This window comes from Grammomys surdaster, unplaced genomic scaffold, assembly GCF_004785775.1.
Source record: "Grammomys surdaster isolate TR1022 unplaced genomic scaffold, NIH_TR_1.0 169, whole genome shotgun sequence".
In the NCBI taxonomy this organism is placed as follows: Eukaryota; Metazoa; Chordata; class Mammalia; order Rodentia; family Muridae; genus Grammomys; species Grammomys surdaster.
In genome coordinates this window covers 7,533,584-7,554,563 of record NW_021604617.1, presented here as the reverse complement: position 1 = coordinate 7,554,563, position 20,980 = coordinate 7,533,584, and the positions used below count along the sequence as shown (strand labels likewise).

The 20,980-nt window shown below is 44.6% G+C and overlaps 1 protein-coding gene across 1 annotated transcript; it reads left to right on the top strand.

Annotated features, from left to right (window-relative positions):
- The first annotated feature begins 5,819 nt into the window (after positions 1 to 5,819).
- LOC114620574 (triggering receptor expressed on myeloid cells 1-like) lies at positions 5,820 to 20,674 on the top strand. The gene is made up of 5 exons (XM_028766691.1): positions 5,820 to 5,929; positions 9,799 to 9,951; positions 16,370 to 16,726; positions 20,419 to 20,602; positions 20,662 to 20,674. Exons 3-5 carry the CDS (start codon positions 16,456 to 16,458, stop codon positions 20,672 to 20,674), a joined length of 468 nt encoding a protein of 155 aa, XP_028622524.1. The 5' UTR covers positions 5,820 to 5,929; positions 9,799 to 9,951; positions 16,370 to 16,455.
- Positions 20,675 to 20,980: the final 306 nt, after the last annotated feature.

Sequence of the window (20,980 nt, the reverse complement as noted above, 5' to 3'; positions counted from 1 at the left end):
GTGGGGCACTGCTAATAAAGTATCAACTGCTCTACCATTAAAGTTGTTAGCTAACAACTCTGTTTAGCTATATCAATGGTCTTTAAGGAAAAATTACAGGCTGTAGAAGAACTGATCCAAGAGTAGCTGGAATTGCAACATATAGCTGAGTCCCCTTGGAATTCTCACGTATTTGTCATTAAAAAGAATTCTGGAAAATGGAAGATATTGACTGATTTAAGAGCTATAAATAAGGCAATTCAACATAAGGGTTCTCTGTAACCTGGAATTCTCTTACCTTCTTTGTTACCTAAGGCATGGCCCATTATGATGATTGAATTAAAAGATTGTTTTCTTACTATAGCCATGCAAGAACAGGATAGAGAAAAATTTGTTTTCACTGTGCCCAATTTAATAATAAACAGCCTGCAAAAAGATATAGATGGAAAGTTTTGTCATGAAAAATGTTAAACAGCCCCACCTTGTGCCATTATTTTGTAGAACAACCATTAGAGATAATCTGTAAACAATTTCCTCAATCTATAATTTATCATTATCTGATGATATTTTGCGGTTGATTTCAATACAGATAACATAGAAAAAATTGTTGAAGAAAAAAAATAAAAGCCTTGTGGGAGATTACAAATTGCTCCTGGAAAAAAAAATACAAAGAGGACATTCTATCAAGTATCCAGGTTATAAGATAAGTTCACAGAAAATTCAACTACAGAAAGGACAGATCAAAAGAGATCAGTTACAAACAGTGATTTTCAAAAATTGCTAGGAGTTATTGGCTATGTCCCATCATTGGTTTAACTACTCAAGAGTTAAGTAATTTATTCAAACTTTACAAGGAAATTTGGATTTAAATAGTCCAAGAAAATTATCTACCAGAGACAACTGGCTCTGTAGAAAGGAGATTACAGGATGCATGTGCGGATTGCTTGGATCTCAAGCTTGATTGTATTTTAGAGATTTTATCTTCTACTCATTCTTCCACAGGAATTCTTATGCAGAGAAAAGATAATATCTTAGACTGGATAATTTTAGCACATGAACAAAGTAAGAAATTAAAAATCTATATAGAAAAGGGTTCTAATTTAATTGTGAAAGGAAGAATAAGACTTCATCAATTATCAAGAACAGACCCAGCAGAGAGTATAGTTCTTTATACAAATGCTGAAATTACCTCATTATGGGTAATCAATGAAGATTGGCGAAGAGCTTTCAGTAATTTTTTTTTGTGAGAAATTAACAAACATTACCTCCAAAGCAAACAACTTCAGTTTATAAAAAGAATGAGTTGCTCATATAGTAAGAGGGACACCAATTTCTAAAGCTCCTACCTTTAATACAGATGCCAATAAATTTGGAATGACAGGCTGTAAGTCAGGAAATATAAGTAAAGCAATTCAAAGTCCACATGTTCAGTTCAAATATCAGAACTATATGCTGTTCTCATGGTTCTATTAGATTTTTCAAGAATCCCTTAATATAGTTACGGACTCTACTGACTCTCAATATGCAGATAGAGTTGTTTTACATGTAGAAGCTGCTAAACTTATTCCAACTGATTCAGAACTAATTTGTTATTTATACAACTACATATTTATACAACCCATATTTAGTCTCATGTGGGTTTGCCAGGCCCATTGGCACTAGGAAATGAGAAGATAGATAGATAATTAATAGGCAATATATTAGAAGCTTCAAAATTTTATAAATTTTCACATAATGTAAATTGTAGATTCTTAAATAAAGAATTTCTGTAGCCTGGCAACAAGCCAAGGAAATTTTTAAAAAATGTCTTCTGTGTTCATTGTGTAATCAAGCTCCATTACATGCTGGAAGTAAAGATTGGTTGGTGTCCCTGTTGCTCCACTGGGGTTTCTGCCTGGCTACAGGAGACGACCTCTTTAGGTTCCATATCCTCAATGCTATGAGTCACAGATAAAGTTACCCGCATTGATTCTTGGGCACCTCCCTATTCTAGGTCTCTGTCATGGCAGATGGAGGGAGGGGACTGGGTGGGAAAGGGAATGGGCAGAGGAATGGGGGAGGTTCAGGATCAGGTGTGGGGAGGAACAGTAGAGATGACCAGGTGATCATGAGAGTGAATGGAAATCTGTAACTGATGGGAATGGAGAGGTGGGGGACATCTCCAGGAACTCTCTGTTTATTCTTGTATCTCCTTTTAGACTAATCACCTAGTCTCAAATATTTTTTTTTTATTTATATGGATTTTTTTATGTAATGACACAAATTTAAGGTTATATTTGCTACAATATACTGTACGTGATTCAATTCTGGTTTAGACTATACTATGCTTAGAACATTTTATATAGAATGTCTATGATGATGAAGCTTAAAATTATTAAGATCTACTCAGGTTAAGTCCCTTATACTTCAAAATGTTGGAGCATCTGATTTTCAGCCTTCTGGCTCAGGATCATCTGACAGACCCAGTAATGCAGAATTTTTAAGGGCTGATCACTCTGTCTTGGCAGATATAATCAATGGACTATTCTGCAAGTGTGTCCTTTTTCTGGACAGTAATTTGTCTGTAGATGAAATTAGGCAAATCTTGCCTAGTGGCTGTCTCGCCACAACTGGAGTAACTCTGAAGATGCTTAATTTCTTCTTAGAATCCAAGACAGGGAGGCTATCAGCAACAGACAGGTCTCTAATCAAATGAACATTAATACAGAAATGTTTGTAACATCAATTCTGTGGACTTCTGAAGTTTTTGAAAACCAACTATCTATGTAAAGCAATCTGGACTGCTGTCCATTAAATCCTCTCAGCTATTTCCAATTAAAATCTAGAAAACACCCTAACAATAAACCCAGAGTCATGAATTTGTTATTAGGCTCTTAACTTACAGGCTAACTGTCTCAGACCAGTTTAAAAAAAAAGTTAAAGAAGGACTGGGTCTAAGCCCTGTACCCACCAATTTTGACTTAATAGAAGAAAATATACCAATGAAACCCTTGAATTTGAAATCAAAATAAATTTTATACCATTTAAGAAATTATAATTTCAGCAGCCAGGCAGTGGTGGCACACACCTTTAATCTCAGCACTTGGGAGGCAGAGGCAGGTGGATTTCTGAGTTTGATGCCAGCCTAGTCTATGGAGTGAGTTCCAGGATAGCCAGGGCTACACAGAGAAACTCTGTCTTGGAAAAAACAAAAAATAAAAGACAAAACAAAAACAAACAAACAAACAAACAAACAAAAAAAGAAATTATAACTTCAGCTTAGTAACAATTATACAGATTTCTACCAAATAGATTATGGCTATGTAATCAATTCTAACTATCTCTTCCTGTTCCAACAAAACCATTACTTTTCCCTAGAAGGACAGCCTAATATTAACCACCTTAGTCCCTATGCCAAGGGAATAGGGGTACCAACTCTTTATTAACTTCTTCAAGCTGAATATGGGCATTGAGATATTAGAAGAGGAGTGGGGGAAAGGGTAAATTGATAAACCTCTGATGTCTGTGTCTTCACTGCATCCACCTGAAATTCCAGGACATCAGAGGTTTGAGTAGGTTTGCTCAGCTTGCTTGATGAGTAGATACACCAAGGCTGTGTATTCTGCAATATACAATTCTCAAAACTAATTTTAGAATCAAGATAATTTTTTGTTTGAATTCTGGAATCTAGACTTCTGGAGACCTATCTCTGTCATGTCTGATCCATATAATTCTGGGAGGTAGAAATACCTTAATCATCTCTTCTGAAAACACACAGACAAAACCTTTTCCCCAAAACAGAATATCCTTAAGTCAGTAACCAGAAAAACCTTTATCCTGACCTCTTTCCCAGAGGAAAAATATAATCACAAAACTGAAAATCACACCCATCTTGAAAATAAAATCAATTTAATAACTAAAGTACTATATGTGCCTAGTCTTAGGCCTTTCCTATTTTGTCAAGCAGGAAATGAACCCAGAATTCCCATGAGGCCCATGTTAGACAGAACCTGAGTCTCCCGTGAGGCAATATAACTTTATATCATCTGAATACACCTGGTTTACACTATCTTTCTGTTCGGCTCTCTGTCAGAACAGTTTTTTATTTACACCAGCTATCTGTTCGGCTCTCTACTCCAGAACAGCCTCTATACACTGTACTCTCTACTCTAAAGTCAGTGTCAATTTCTCTATCTTAGTTCCAAACTACAGTCGAAAATTCCCACATGAATCCGATAAAACTGTTTCTAAATCTATCTTAAAAACAAATAATCTCAATTTTAATTCAGAGTTCAAATCTCTCTGCCCTAGAAGTAAGCTACTTCCTCCTATTCTTAACAAAAAGCAACCTGTGTTTTTCTACAGCAGGGGACATCAGCCTGTGGTTTCTTTGTTTAGTTCCTGTTCTAGGAGTCAAGTGACTTGTCTCAGCGCTTATTCACTCACTTTCTATAAAAAAAAAAAAAAATTTTTTTAAAACATTTTTTTGTTTGTTTGTTTTGTTTTTTGTTTTTGTTTTTTTGAGACAGGGTTTCTCTGTGTAGCCCTGGCTATCCTGGAACTCACTCTGTAGACCAGGCTGGCCTTGAACTCAGAAATCCACCTGCCTCTGCCTCCCAAGTGCTGGGATTAGAGGCGTGCACCACCACCACCCGGCAAAATACAACTTTTACTCTCAGGTGAAATAGACTTAAATTTCTAGTGAGTTTGTGCCCCATGATGGGTACCACTTTGTTGCAGTAATATTTTAATAATGGCAGCACCCGATCTTGCTTGTTCTTAATTAGATGCCATCTTTCCAACTAGACAAGGCCTGTGGCCTCGAGCTGCAGAGGCGTATTCTCACTGCTGCTTGGCTCAGGCCGCTGGCTCAGTCCACCAGCTCAGGAGGCCAGAGACACCAGCCCTGTCACCCACGAGACACCAGCGTGGGAGATGGCTCTGCCAATATTCCACACTGTCTCCACAAGGTTGGGCTGAGCCAAGACCATCCCACCATCCATGCAGTACCTTGTAGAAATGAGACTCTAATGTTTAATGGTTATCCAAAAGCTTTATATGTTTGATAATACTCAATTAACAAGATGCTCACACAATTAGAGGTGTGTCCCAATATCTAACCTTAAGATATAAATTGTTACCCAGGACTACTCTCAATACATGCATGGTCATCCACGGCTCCTATATCTCTTTCTCCCTCGCCTTGCTCCCCCTCTTCCTTCTCTTCCTCTCCTTACTCCTCCTACCTTAGCTCCTCCCAACTTTTGGGGAAAATTTACCACTACAATGTATTACTGGCTACTTATGTCTTTGCTAAGTTGCTCAATACCAAGCTGCTCAAAAATTCAGAGAAGTAACAAGATGTTTGATAAATAAAGTATTTTTAAATCTAGATTCTTTATCTTTAATCAAGATTCATAAACTCCTAAGGTCCACTCAGGTTCACAGTAATATTTGTCTAGAAGAACTGATACAATTAATTACAGTGATAAGCTTTATTAAGCCTTTTGTTTACATATTCAAAGTACATAGCTAAAAACAAGCAATGTTTGTTTAGATATATTTTAGGTAGATAGGTGAGTCTCAAACACTTCAGAGATGTGCAGAACATGGAATTTTAAATGTTTCAATAAAAACACCTTTTCTAATAGACATTTCAGCTATTGGCAGCACCCCTAATCTCCTACAAACAAGATGATGGACCCAGAAGAACCTTCACCTAGAAATGTGGCAAAGCTGGCCATTGGGCAAAAGACTGCCCTTTACCTCAACTGACGACAGCACACGGTTTCAACTATGGACAAGCAGAATACTGGGGAGTTGCTTGCCTCACTTTGCTATACAAGATAGACTAGTTCCCCCCTAAGTTCCTGTTTCACAGGAAAGTCTGTCAGATCTTTTAGGCCTGGTGGCCAAAGACTGATGTCCCCACCAGCCACAGAAGAACCTAGGATGACTGTCAAGGTAGCTGGTAAGTCTGTCATTTTTAATAGATTTGGAAGCTGCTTGCTCTGTGCTTCATGCTTATTCAGGTAAAATTTATTCTTATGTATCTGATGCATTTAAAGACTAAACTAATGAAAGAATTATCAATTAAACAGCAGAAACTAAGGCTTTAGCTGCCTTCTCAATTCCCTTCAAGTATAAAAGTCAGACCACAGGCTTCACTCGCTAAGAGGGGCTACTACTAGGTATATACACAGTCTGTCTTGTTAACCAGCTTATGTATGGTCTGAAAATAAGGAAGTTTAACTTGTGAGGGTCTGAGAAAATGTTTTAGAGTCTAGGAAGCTATTTTAAGATTGGTAAATGCAAGTTATGATGGTTGAAGAATGTGAAAGCTTAAATAATGATAAGAAAGTGCTTTAAGGTCTATAAAAGGAACGGGAAATGTTCCAGATTCCTTTCTTTGCTCTGCTTGTGTTTAGACTTCTGAAGTTCAGAGCTTTACCATTAACAATGGAGTTCTGCTGGTGTTGGAGGCTGGGAGGATAGGATGAATGGGGAGAAGAAAGATTTGGGGAGAAAAATCTTTGTAACTCATTAGGGATGGGGTCAGGAGGAAAGAGAGACTGAGGTAGGTTTTCTGCTATAGATCTGGGGATGAGATTGGGGGTGGGAGGGTTGGGACTGGAGCAGCAGTAGGAGAGGTGTGGATCCACCTTCAGTCTACTTGTTGCCCTGCCCAGAATGCCCTTGATAACACAATAGAGGGTGTCTGCAGGTCGATGACTGGGATAAAGCATCAAGTTGGAAGAGGGATAGAAGCAGAAGATCTGTGGGATTCACAGGAGATGTGAGCAGGTGGCAGGGAAGGCTGTCACAGGTTTTCTACTGTGGAACTGGGCATGAGACTGGGGGATTGGATCTTGGGGAACAGAGAAGAGAGAAGATCTGCAGACAGCCTATGTCTTAAATCCAAATCTATTGACGGCCGATCTTTAGGAATAGCTGTAGGCGTAGGTAAAGCAGGCTGTAAAGCTCCCATTAGCCACATGGTGGCATTAACATTTCCTAAAACAACTAACAATCTCCATCCTTTTACCAGATATCTCTTTAATTAAAAAAAAAAATAGAGGGAGAAAAAAATCCAGAAAGAAAAAGAGCTTGTTGATAAAAGTCTTTCCTCCAAAGATTACATGAGTAACACAAGGTTGGTAGAACAGCCATTTGTGACAACTGGACATTGTAACTTTGTAACACTTTATTTTCTGTCATTATGGCAACTGGACTATGCATTGTAACTTTGTAGCACTTTACTGGGCTATGCATTTAACTTTGTAGTACTGTATTTACTGTCATTACAGCTCCTAGCTCCTAATCCTATCAGGGTTGAATTTACCTCTATAACAGACCATTCAGATAGCCATTCTTCTATCGTTATTGTTGTTCGATGTGCAGCTCACGACAGATCACACCAGGCCAAACAGTTCCATGTGAGGTTTATTCAGGAGATAAGGGCAAAGGTGATGGCAAGAACGGGGGGCGGGGGGAAGAAAGAGAGAGAGATCAGGGTGCTCTGCCTATTTATATGGATAGTGATGTAGCCTCTCAAAGCTAAAGGTGGGAGGTGAGCCAAGTGGATTCTGGGAATGTGTGGTGATTGTCACCTAGATGTGATGTCACTGGGTTTGGAGCCTGATACCAACAGTCATAACAGAGACATCAGGTGCAGACTCAATCAACCCTGTAAAGTTTATCTATAACCCAAATCCTCCCTCATGAATGCTTGGATTCATGAATGAAAGACACACACACATCAGCTTATTTTTTCATATGTCCTAAGCGGGGCAATGGTTGGGCACTTCCAAACCTCCCCAAGGCTAGCACACTCTCCCCTCCTTTATTTCTGAGTTGACACTTACTAAATCTATATTTTATCTTTGTGGGCAGTCCCCTGGGATCGTTTTCCCCTTGCACCTACATTTCGGCCATCTCACCCTCCTGCAGTTTTCCAGTGTGGTCTGTCTTACACCCTTCTTATCGAGGTTTCTCTTCTCCCTCTCCTGTGTTTCTTGCCTGGGAATCTAAAAGTCTCACCTATGTCTCCCTGCTCAGCCATTGGCTACTGGCAACTTTATTTCCTAATCAGGGCCAATTGGCACCAGGCAGGCTTCCTTTAGCCTATGTGCAGGACAATGTACACAGGTTTTTGGGTAACATCATTGGTATGAGAACACAAGCCGATACATTTTCAGCTTCACTGGGAACTCTAGAGAACGTGTCTATCCCTAGTGCTCTGATGTCACGTCTAAGTTGCAAAGCTTCTAAGAAGTACAAGCTTATACTAAGGCGGGGGTGGTGGCGGTGGTGATGGCAGTGGTGGTGTCCTAGGGCCAAGACCAGAGATGGAGAGGCATTACTCAAGATACCCTAGGGGTAGGACCAGAGATGAGGAAACATTCAGATGTTCTCTAGCTGCAGAGACTATGAGGGGTGATGGTCCAGCTAGTCCCAGAGGCCCAACTGGGTGCTGCAGTTCAGGGCTGAGCATCCAAGGAGCGGCTCACCATGGTACAGAGCCTCTTGGGAGGTGGTCCTGTTCCTTGGGGAGCTCAGCCATGTGGAGGGGCCTGTATTTGGGCAGAAGCTCATCCTTGGGGCTGGTTTGCTCTCAGAGCTTGTGCAGCTGCAGCTGCTTCTGCTGCTCAGGGCTCACGTGGGTTCCATACGGCAATGCCTGTGAGCTCTCTCATCGCCTGGAATTTCATTTCGCTGATATCCAGGTCCCGGTGGGCATTGAGGTTGTCCATAACACACTCATGACGTTGTAAACCAATGGTAAGAAGGAATTCTCTTCCTTCATGGGGACAAAGGAGGGAGGCCTCCGTGAGGGTGGCAATAAGGGACACGGCAACATGCTTCTGCTTGGACCCAGGCAGCTTTTGGGTAGCAGCAAAATATTTTTGGCCTGTGGCCCACACACTACCCCCATGGAGGCCGTGACACAGGGTACTGAGAGCTGAGCGGAAGGAAGGACTGAGGAGCTAGCAGCTTGTTGATTTTGAGACAGGCCTGGAAATCCCTATGTGGTCAAGGGTGATCTTGAACTTCTGATCCTGCTTCCCTCCCCTCCTTAGCGCTGAGATGACCGACACCAGCTTCCACTGTGCTTAGGGCTCATCTATAGCCCTGGTCTTCCTGGAACTTGCTATGTTTGAGGCTGGCCTCAAACTTACAGTGACCTACTCGGTCTCTGTCTTTCAAGTGTTGGGATTAAAGATTCATGTCACCAGGCCCAGCTCGAATTCCCAACTGAATCACAAGTATAGAAAGTAAGCCTCATCAGGTAAAGGTCCTTGCCACTGAGTCTGAGGACCTGAGTCCAGTCACTGGGATCTGCGTGGTGGAAGGACAGAGCTGACCTCCACACATGTGCCACCGCTTGCTGAGGCCAGAGATCCTGTGGAACAGAGTTATAGGTTGTGAGCCTCTAGACACGGCGCTGGGAACAGAACCCAGATCCTCTGGGAGAGCAGCCAGTGCTATTCACCACTAGTTAGCGTCAACTCCACACATTTCTCTTCTTAGGGGAAGAATGCATTTCTCAGTGAATAAAGTCTTCCTCCCCACCCACCCACCCACCCCGAAAATCACATGACCAGCCGGTCTTGCGGTATTCAGGAGTCTCCTGTTCATTTTGATCTTGACATTTTTATCTTTATTGTCACTTGAAAATCCCGCAATGACTTCACTGTTTGTTGTACCCTCACCCAACCTCACCCCGTCTCACCCCACTCCATCCCTCCCTGACAGTCATTTCCCTTTGCAGGGTGTCTTTATCTGCTTTTGAAGGGTCAGGGTCAGCATCCACCGGTATGATCAATTTGTTTATTTCAGGGCTGGGAATGGAATTCAGAGCTTTGGACAAGCCAGACAAGTGCTCGACCACTGAGATGCTACCTTCACCATCATCACCATCATCACCATCATCACCATCATCACCATCATCACCATCATCACCATCATCACCCGTCGCTCTGAGACTCTAAGGTGCTGGTGATGAAAAGACCCGAGGTTTTGATCTGGAATGACAGATCGATGAACTTATTAGTTACAAAGGGGGTGATTGCTCTAGCAAGTGCCATAGGTGCTGGTGTATGGCTGCCATGCAGGGATGACCATGTGTTGATGGCTATGATTGGCATTTCTGAAAAATGAATCTGCGGGCTGCCCGTCTGGAGGGCAGTGTGCAGTTATGGTTTGCAGTGGGATGCCTACCCGTCCCTGAAGGAGATCACAGTTGCTCTGGTGTCCATCAGTTAACCCGAATGTATCGGTAGAGTCAGCCAAGCAGGTTGTGTCTAGTTACCCTGACAAGGGTGACCACAAGAGGAAATTAAATTCAGCGTGTTGAGGAACTGAAATGTTATGAAGTGTTGGAAACCGTGTCAGAGGTGACAAATTCCTGTTTCTGAAGTGAGAAAGCTGGTCTTGTGTTTGAGATGGATGTTGGGGCAGGGCAGGAGCTGACTACAGTTATTCTCACTAAAATTTTCTGAGGCCGAGAGCAAGCAGATAGGCTTGTCCCGGCCACCTCAGCACGGAGGATGGGCAAACCAAAAGTCTGCCTGGGTTACACTGCAAAACCTCTGAATAAAAACTAACAAAACTATCGTTTGTGTGATTGAAAAGGTTAATTGCTTCAGTGGTGCCTTTAAATCCAGCACTAGGGAATCAGAGGCAGGTACATCTCTGTGATTTCTGTGGTAGCCTGGTCTACAGAGTGACTTCCAGAACTGCCAGAGCTACATAGAGAGACTGTGCAAAAACAAACAAAAACAAACAAGCAAACAAACAATAACTGAAACAAAAAAAATCAACCAGTCAAAACACAGAACAGAAAGTGTTAGGATTGGTCTTGGGCGCTATGTATCCAGAAGCTGAGCTCTGTACTCCAAGATCAGGTGACAGTCCGGATGTGGGCATTGTAATAATGTCCACTGTACTGTAAAGAATGCTCGCCAATTATCTCTGTCTGGTTAATAAAAAGCTGGAGCCTATGACAGGGCAGAGGAGATAGGATGGCAGCATGTGTGTCGGAGTACGTCCGAGCATGGGCATTGGGTTGTATGTGTGGAATGTAGTGTGTGTGTGTGTGTGTGTGTGTAGGGGAATGAAGTGTGTGTGTGTGTAGGAGAATGGAGTGTGTGTGTCTGTGTGTCTGTGTGTGTCTGTGTGCAGGGGAGTAAAGTGTGTGTGTGTGTGTGTATGAAGAATGTAGTGTGTGGGTGGGAATGTAGTATGTTTGTGTGTGTGTGTCTGTGGGGGAATATAGTGTGTGTGTGTCTGTGTGTGTCTGTGGGAGAATGTAGTGTGTGTGTGTGTGTAATGTGTCTCAGGTAGGGACTACAAGGGAGAAAGGAGAGAAGGTCACCCTGAGGCAGGATGCATCATGGGCAAGTGACCAAGAGAAGTTTGCCCTGAGGACAGACAGATAGCAGAAGCAGCCCAGGCTGGACGGTGGCAAGTAACTCAGGGCCCATGGCTGGAAAATAGCAAAATCGCACAGGGGGCTAAAAATATATGAATATCTGCCAGGTTCTAGGGCTTTAAAGCTTGTTGAAAAGGTCCGACAGGTCCCTGTCCCAATTACTCAGGAACTAATTGGCTGGGGGTGATTCTACACTCCCCACCCCCAAAATTACTAAAATAAAAAAAAAAATAATTTTCAGAGAAAAGGAAACTGAGGTTCCTAGAGGTTTAACTGAGGTTTGAGCACTGGTCCCCTAAACTCTCCTACTGACGTCAGCAGGCCAGGGTGGCCAGTGACAGTGCCGTACCTCCCAGGAATGGGCTCACGTCCTGTTGTGAAACTTTCCAGAGAGTCTGGGTACAGGGTGTCTTAAAGCTGTCCCAGCAGCCCACAGAAGCAGTTGGAGTTCAGCTTGAAAGATGAGGAAGGCTGGGTTCTGGGGACTGCTGTGGGTGTTCTTTGTCTCAGGTAAGGAAGGCGGGAGGTGGGAGCAAGTAGCTGTTCGTGTGTGTGTGTGTGTGTGTGTATGTGTGTGTGTGCACTCGTGTGTGCGTCACAGGTTGGCATTGGGTGCCTTCCTCATTTTCCCCCTTGAGACAGGGTTTTTCTGTGTAGCTCTGGCTGTCCTGGAACTCACTCCGTAGACCAGGCTGGCCTTGAACTCAGAAATCCACCTGTTTCTGCCTCCCAAGTGCTGTTACTAAAGGTGTGAACCGCCACTACCCAGCTCTTTCTTCTTTTTTTGGTCTAGACCAGGCTGGACCTCTATCGAGCCCTGCTTCTCTGCTTCTGATTACTGACATTAAAAGTATTCATTGCTACACCTGGATTTATATTGTTCCTGAGATTTTCATTGAGCCTGGAGTTAGCTTGTTTGTTAGGCCAGCTGGCCAGTATTCCCCGAGGACCTGCTTGTGTCTCCCTTCCTGCTGCTGGAACAGATGTGTGCACTGCTGTACTAGGCATTTCACATGTGCATTAGAGATCAAACTCAGGTCTTCATGCCTACACAGCAAGCACTTTGCCAACTAAGGGGTCTCTCTAAGCCCTTGATGCTCTCTCCCACTGAAGCGCTGAAGCCATGGTTCTCAACCTGTGGGTCCCGACCCCTAGGCTAGGGGTCGAATGAGCTTTCCACAGGCATCTCTCCTAAGACCACCATTGGAAAATAGAAATTTACATTACAGTTCATACCAGTAGCAAAATTACAGTTATAAAGTAGCAACTAAGTAATTTTATCATTGGTGGTCACCACCACTTAATGAACTGCATGAAAGGGTGGCAACCTTAGGAAGGTTGAGAACTATTGTTCTAAAGCATACGGCCGTCAAACACAGGGCCACAGACTGCTCACTTGGGACCAAGCTTCACCTGAGCTCAGACAATCAGACCCTGAGCCCAATGAGCAGAGATAGAGGAGGGTGAGTTAGGGAGGCAGGTGCTCTATGCTTGGGTTTTTTTTTCTGGCTATATTCTTTAAAAAATAATTTTTATTTTATATGTGTAAGTGTTTGCATGCATGTATGTATGTATCACATACATATCTCATACCTGAGGAGGCCAGAAGGTAGCATCAGATTCCCGTGGAACTGGAGCTGTGAGATGCCACACAGATGCTGAGATGCTGAGAACCAAACCTTGGTCCTCTGCAAGAGCAGCAAATGCTCTTAATTGCTTTTTATTTTTCAGTCCTGAGGATGGGATCCAGGACCTCCTGTCTGCCAGGCAGTTGCTTCCCAGACTCTGTGCATTTTGATGTCAGAGACATACAGATCCTTCAATGGGCACAATGACTGAGTAGGACAGGGTCACACTTTATAACCCAGTTGTCTTTGAACTGGTGGTCCTCCTGCCTCAGCTTCTTGTGTATTCTGATTACAGATGGCACTACTAAGCCAGCAGATCCAGCCAATCCACGTGTGGCATGAGCTGAATAACATATGTGTGTTTTTGAGATAGAGTCTCTCTGTGGATCCCTGGCTGACCTGGAACTGTCTATGTAGATCAGGCTAGCCTCAAACTCACCTAGTGATCATTCTGGCTCTGTCTCCCTAATGCTGAATTAAAGATGTGTGGGCCCATTATGTCCAGCCACATGAATATTATTTCATGTTGAAATGTTTTTTCTTCTACTCCCCCCTGGTGCTTTAGATGTAGACAGTCCATTAGATCTCAAAGATGTAATTCATTTAAAGGATATTTCCCAGGGTTACCTTGGGCCAGCAAATCTTCTAATCTGCTAGATTAAAAGCCAAAAGTATGAACAGAAGGCTCCTCATGGAGGTTGTGATCCCAGCTCTTCAGCGAACGCTGAAGCTCTCACATGTGCTGATCGAGGCTGGCCCAGCCCTCAGCCCTGTGGCTTCATCTGTAACATTTCAGTGAGTCAGGACTTCCGTGATGACAACTCAGGGTGGAGTCCACGTGTCTGTCACGAAGGGTGCCTCAGACATCCTGTGATGAAATGACCAAAATGGATTCAACAAAGCCCTGGGCCTCTGCTGGCCTGTCTGTGCAGATGTGGACTTTCTGCTACCCTCTGCTTCTCTTAACACTTTTATATTTTTCTGAGACAGGACCTCACGTAGCCCAGGCTGACCTCAAATTTATTATGTAGCTGAGGGTTATCTAGAACTTTTTCCTGATGAGCCTACTTCGACCTCCCCAGTTCTGAGATTACTGGTGGCAGCATCACAGTGGGGATGGGGGGATGCCGGGAAGCCTGTTGACAAGGATTCCTTAGAGATCTAACTGGCCTTTGAGCCAGGCTCACCTCCAGAATCCCCCATGGGGGCTTGAGCTGAGTCTTACCAAGGCCAGATGAGGGTGGAGCAAGCCTTCTGGAGCCTGACATCCTGTGTGGGCAGGCAAGGGCTCGACTAAAGTGGTAAGTCTTGGCCTGTGTGGGTGGTACATGGCAGCAGGAGTCTGTGCATGCGTGCATGGTGTGTGCATGTGTGCATGGTATGTGCATGTGTGCTTGTGCATGAGTGTATATGTGTGTGCATTGCAAGTGTATATGTGTGTCTGTGTGTGAAAGTGTGTGCACGTGTACATATGTGTGTACATGTGCACATGTGCGTGCATGCTTGCGCTTGAGTGTGTGTACATGTATGCATGTATGTGTGTATGTGTGCATGTGATTATGTATATGTGTGTGTAGGTGCACGTGTTCATGGTGTATGCATGTGTGCATGTGTGCATGTGTGCTTGAGTGCATGTGTGAGTGTGCATTTCGAGTGTGTATGTATGTTCATGTGTGTGTACATATACATGTGTGTGTACATGTGCTTACTTACAAGTGTGAGTGTATGCATGTGCATATGTACATGTGTGTGCATGTGTACATGTGTGTGTGTGTATATATGTGCATGTGTGCATGCATGCTTGTGCTTGAGTGCATGTGTGAGTGTGTTCATGTGTGTATCTGCATGCATGTGTCCATGTGCGTGTGTGTGTGTGTGCGTGTGTGTGTGTGTGTGTTCTTGTGTGGAAGTTGTAGTAAGAACAACAGCAGAAGTCTGGGGAAGTGAAAGGCCAACTCACTGATCTGGCATTCAGTCAGTGCCTTTGTTGGAGAATGATGTCCAGACATTCATGTTTCTGTTTATAACAACTGAAATTGTTTTCCAACACCTGCCCCCAGTGGAGGACACCTGACACTCAGTGGAGGGGGACACCTGACATCTAGTGAGGGACACTTGACAACCAATGGGGGACACCTGATACTTGGGGGGGGGGCACCTGACACCCAGTGGGGGGGACTCCTGACACCCAAAGGGAGGGGTCTTACACCTAGTCAAAAACATGGCTGTGATTGATTTATTGCCTTAGGTACCAGGGAATCCAGCTGTGCTGACTTGCAAACACAGCTAGGGCCACAACTCAGTTGTTAGTCCCTCCCCGCCTCCAGTTTCCATCTGCCTGTCTGGCTCATTCTCAGGCAGCAATTCCTATAGCAATGGAATTTCACACCCTGCAGACCATCAACCTCGACATAAGGGTTTGAACAGTCACAGAGCAGGTTTTGATTGGCTCGTCCTAGTCTCACACCCATTCCTAAACCAATCTGTGGCCAGGGTTTTAGGGTTGCTTTGATCCGTTAAGCCTCCTCATGGATATGTCCTTGAGACAGCAGACGGGCACATCAGCTGACCCATAGAGGATGGCTGGCAATGCTGAGAAAGGGGAGAGCGCTTTGTTACTCAAAGAAGGGAGGAAATGATGCCCCAAGGGTGGAATTCTCATCCATCATGCCCGGGGTGCCTTATTTTACTTCTTTTTCTTGATGCTTTCTTGGTGTCTCCTGAATGGATAGTCTCTGTCCTGACTGAGATAGAGCCACCCAAACTTCCTAGGCATCATTTTGTGCTTGGAGAATGTCTTTGTATCCAGTCTTTACCTTGGAAAGTGCCTTTCCACAGGGTTTCTCTCCCATCATGCACTGGTCATTCCTGTGTCCAGTCAGGCGGTTTCATCTCTCTAAAGGGTCATTCAGAGCTAGTGAAGTGCTGCCACACAAGCGTGAGGGCACGAGTTTGATCCGCAGAAGCCACGTAAAAAAGCCAGGCACATTGCTAATCCTGGCACTAGGGTGTCAGAAAGAGCTGGACCCCTGAGACTCACTGAGCAGACGACAGCCCCGTCCAGTTCCATGTAAAAAAAAGACCTTGGGAAAAAGAGACAGCTAAATGATAGTATTGTGAGGTTCGATCAATACCTGAGGTTGGCCCCTGGGCAGGACAGGAATATGCACATGCACACACACACACAATAGCACATACTCACAAAAGCGTTATTTTTCAAGTTTGATTTCCAGGGACCACAAATTATTAGCTCTTGTACTAAAACAAACAGCAAAGAATTCCTTCCCAGTGGAGAGTTTGGACAGACATCATTCTCTCCAGAACCTGTTTCTCTTTTTTCTGTTTATAGAAGTCCAAGCTGCCATTGTCCCAGATGAAGAAAGGTATGACCTAGTTGAGGGCCAGACCTTGACAGTGAGCTGTCCTTTCAACATCATGAAGTATGCCAGCAGCCGGAAGGCTTGGCAGAAGCTACCAGCTGGGAAGGAACCTTTGACTCTGGTGGTCACAGAGAGGTCCTCTACAAGACCCAGTGAAGTCCACAAGGGGAAGTACATCCTGAAAGATGACCCTACTGAAGCCATGTTACTTGTTCAAATGACTGACCTTCAAGTGACAGACTCTGGATTGTATCGTTGTGTGATTTATCATCCACCCAACGACCCTGTTCTGCTCTTCCATCCTGTCCACCTGGTGGTGACCAAGGGTGAGTGACCATGAAGTGTGTGGGGAGAGGATAGAGAGAGGTGGGCCAGACATGAATGGAGACACTGTACATTGTGAAGGTGTGTCTCTGTATATTCAAGTGTTATTTCTGTACAGATCTGAATATTGGCAGGATTCTGGTATTGGTGTTTCTATGGTCCATTACCAGGTTTTCCATTTTGTAAATATCCAGCTCTTTCTCACCTGTCTAAGGGAGTCTAGAATGGTATCCAATTGGCTGCAATAAATAACTGACAGCCAATAGCTAGACAGAAAGTGGAGGGTGGAAATTCTGGAGAGAGAGAGGGATGGTGGGAGGAGAAATTAGGTGCAGGAGATTCTCCAGGGACACAGAGGTGGACGGTTGGACCAGAGTGGAGTAGAGAGGTAGAGCTGCCCACATGGCCAGGATTGGTCGATGTAAGTGTACCTCACCATCGAGTGGTGGGAGGGGCCGGGGAGGTTGTGCTCAGACTTACATTGGCTATATTCTATCCTCCAGGCAAGGTTCTAGTTTCTACAGCTGGGGTTGGGACATTGCCAGTTTCTTGCTTAGTGCCGGGCAGTCCCTCCTCCAGAGGGGGTTCTCTCTGGTACCTCAGAGTCCTTCTAGAGGGAGGGAAGCTCCCTGATTCCCCCGTGACTGCATATGTGACTGACCTATGGATCTTCCAGGATCTCTGCAGAGCAGTGTGGCAGCCGTCTGCCTTCAGAGGGTAGCACACTTCCCTACATGCTGTTCATTGGAGGCTTATCTCAGCCCTCCAATGAACAGGAGACTTTTAAGTTTGCCTATTTAAAAATCGCCCATCAAGCCTCTCCATGGCAACCCTGGCTGTTTGGCAGATCTTCCTAGGAGACCATGGATGCCTTGCAGGTTTTCCTGTTTCCGTATCCAGGTAGATGTGCATAGTGGGTTGCCACATTCTCTTTCTCATCCTAACAATCTCACAATGCTTAAAGAAATTAGCTGAATCTCACTGCCATTTAATCTGTGGATATGAATTGCATTGTTGGCAGGCAGAGCCTTTTTGTTAGGATTCATAGGGAGATCTATAATAAACCAAGGTCAGCCTCTTCATCCACCAGGCTTAATGAAGCCAGCTCGCTCTCCAGCGCTCTTTCCACCCATCTCCTCCCTGCCTACCTCTACTCATGCCTGTAGGACTAAATCCCCACATTTTCCGGTCTCTTTCCTGATCCAGGAAACCATTCAGACTCCCACCCATAAAAAACCATGCTACTGGGATGGTCTTCTGGGGATGAACTTTGCCACCCATGGGTGTTGTTTCTTCGGTTTTATTGACTCAGTGGCTGTAGGATCCAGTCTGAGCAGGATAACAAGAGAGACACTACTGCCCATAGCTGCTTTGTTGACCATAGCTACTCTGCCATCCACAGCTGCTTGGCTGTCCATAGGTACTCTGCTGAGAAGAACTTCTCAGATCGTAACCAACCAGCTGTGAAGAGAAATGGCTGGTGGGAGTGTGACCTCAAAGAGAGAACCAGGGGATCAGAAATAATAATGATAATAATAATTAATAATAATCAACACACACACACAAAAGTTGGCTTCAAGAGGCCTTGTACAAACTATGTTTTATGCCAAGCAAGTTGATTAAGAAATACAGTATCAGTTGGGCATGGTAACTCTCACCATTATTTCCAGTATTGGCGAGGAAGAGGCAGCCCTATGAGTTTAAGACCAGCCTGGTTTATATAGGGGGCTCTAGGATAGCCAGAACTACGTAGTAAGATTTTGTCTCAAATCAACCAACCAACCAACCAACCAACCAACCAACCAACCAACCAACCCACCATCCAAGAAACAAGCAGTACAGCATCTTCTATGTGATTTGCAGGGGAAACATGGGACAGCATCAGCAGAAATCTATTATACAACGAGGCAAAGTCAGCAGGAATCTAATCAAACGATATTGCACAAAGCAAATACAGGAAGGCTCAAGTGTGCCTTTGACCTAGTGCTCATCAGCCACGGAACTGTCAACTCCAGTCTTCTCAGTAGGGATTCCCAAGTTGCCAGGAACCAAAATCTTAAGTCCTTCAAGGCTTTGACCTGAGCCTCAGATCAAACCTTGCCAAAATTGCTCCTGGGCAAGAACACAGAACTTGCATTCCCTGTGTCTTTTTATCGAGGCCTCTAAGAAAGTCTAAGATCAGTCTGACTCCCAGGAGAATGGGATGGGGGTTGGGTGACTGGCTGCATGAGATTGTTCCCTTACCTGGGGGTAACTGTAGTCACTCTGTCCATATCTTAGGCAGGGATGGTTCTAATCCTCTATGCTAGATTAAAGTTAACTAGTCTCAGGAGACTTTAAACTAGTCTGTCGTCTTGTAGGCATGCTGGCTGCTGGCTGCTGGCCACACGATAAGTAAACAGGCTGAGTGCTGTGTGCCAACTAAGCTGCATAGGAGGTCTTGGAGGTGGTAAAAGTGATGGGTGTAGTGTCATAAGCACGTGCCTACAAGTTAGTTATATGTCTGGAGGGCAGCTGCAGGCTGTCCAAAAGAAGTTGCATATGCAGCCAGCACATAAGGCCTGTGATCTGAGGTCTGGGTCTCAGGCTCAGACTGGCCTGAGGCTGACACCAGTAGGTATCCATTGGTCCCATACATTTGTGGCCCATATAACTGGGTGGTGTGTGTATGTCCTTGAGTTGACTGGGCTGTGAACGCCGCAGCCCTGCTGGCTTGCAGGTTGTCTGTAAGTACTGTAATCCATGGATGTTATGTTCTCTTCTTAGGAAGTCTCTTTTAATCTACCCTCCTCCTCCCAAGATGCCAGTGGTGGCCTTGGCACCATCGATGTGCATCTCAGGCCTTGCTGTGTGCATGAGCCACATGAAGACCTTGTTTCAAATGCAGACCCTGCCTCAGTAGATCTGAAGCAGCACTTGCTTATGAGGAACAAGTCTCTGGAGTTATTTCTGGAGGGATCATGCACTGACAAGTCCCCACTATGAATTTCTGAATTCTCTGAGGAAGAGCCGGTGCCTTGCTGGGCTCTGCATCCCCAGCAAGCAACAGAGGATGTGTCAGGGACAGCAGAGAGGAAAGGAACAGGCCTCCCTTCCTAGAACCAGGACAGTCTGTGCCAAGCCAAGACAGGGCTCAGTCACAATATCCAGTAAAGGACAACTTGAGAGTGATGTGACTTACAGAGGCAGCGGGAACGGTGTCAGGGAGAGGATGGGGCAGGTGGAGCGTGAGCTGCAGCAGGCGAGAGAATTCCCTCAACTCCAACGGCCCGAGAAGTCCTTCCTCGTGCCTCTTCCCACCCTTCCTCCTTTTCTCCTTCCTTTTGTACTATCTCTGACTCAGGACGACTTTATACTGTTTCTTTGGATTTTAGCAAAAGAAAACTTTGCTTCTTGGATGACTGTGTTCATTTCCCTCAACTGCACCATTTCTCTTCTACTCATTTGTCCATTTGTCCATCAGTCCATCCATACATACATCCATACACACATACACACATACACACACACATACATACATATACACACATACATACATCTATACATATGTACATCTATACATACATTCATACATACACACATACATACATACATACATACATCTGTCTCTGTCCCTCCACCTATGCACCCACCCACCCACCTATCCATTAACTATCCACTCATTCATCTACCTACCTTCTGTGTCTTCTCGCAGGTTCTCCAGATCCATCCACTCATGACATCATTCCTACTACAAGGCAGACTGATCTTCCCGTCCCTATTACCACAAAATACTCACCCAGTGACACAACTACGACCCGATCTGTACCCAAGTTCCCTGCTGTTGTTTCCTCTCCTGATCCTGGAGTCACCGACACAAATGGGACAGTTCCTGGCAGGTATGTTTCCTTGGCTCCTGGTTTGGACACCCTTCATCTCTTCGTCCTTTTGTTGAGAGGGTGTGGGGATGAGGGTGTGGGGATGAGGGTGTGGGGTGGATGGAGCAGGATCAGACATGAGTCACCTCTCAGTGTGTGTGGAGATCTGCAGAGAGGGAGGAGGTGACAGGCTGCGTAGGTGGCTTCTGTCCTCCCCAGCTCACCTTCCATGTTTTCTTGCATGTCAGAGTAGTAGGAGGATGGAAATGGCATTTTCGATGAAGGCTATTAGTCCTGCAAACCCGGATGTAGGGTGGATTCTCATGATTCTCGTGTCAGGTAGACTAGCTGCGTCTGTAACACTGGGTGAGCCAGGGACCCCTGTGACCCACCAGTTCC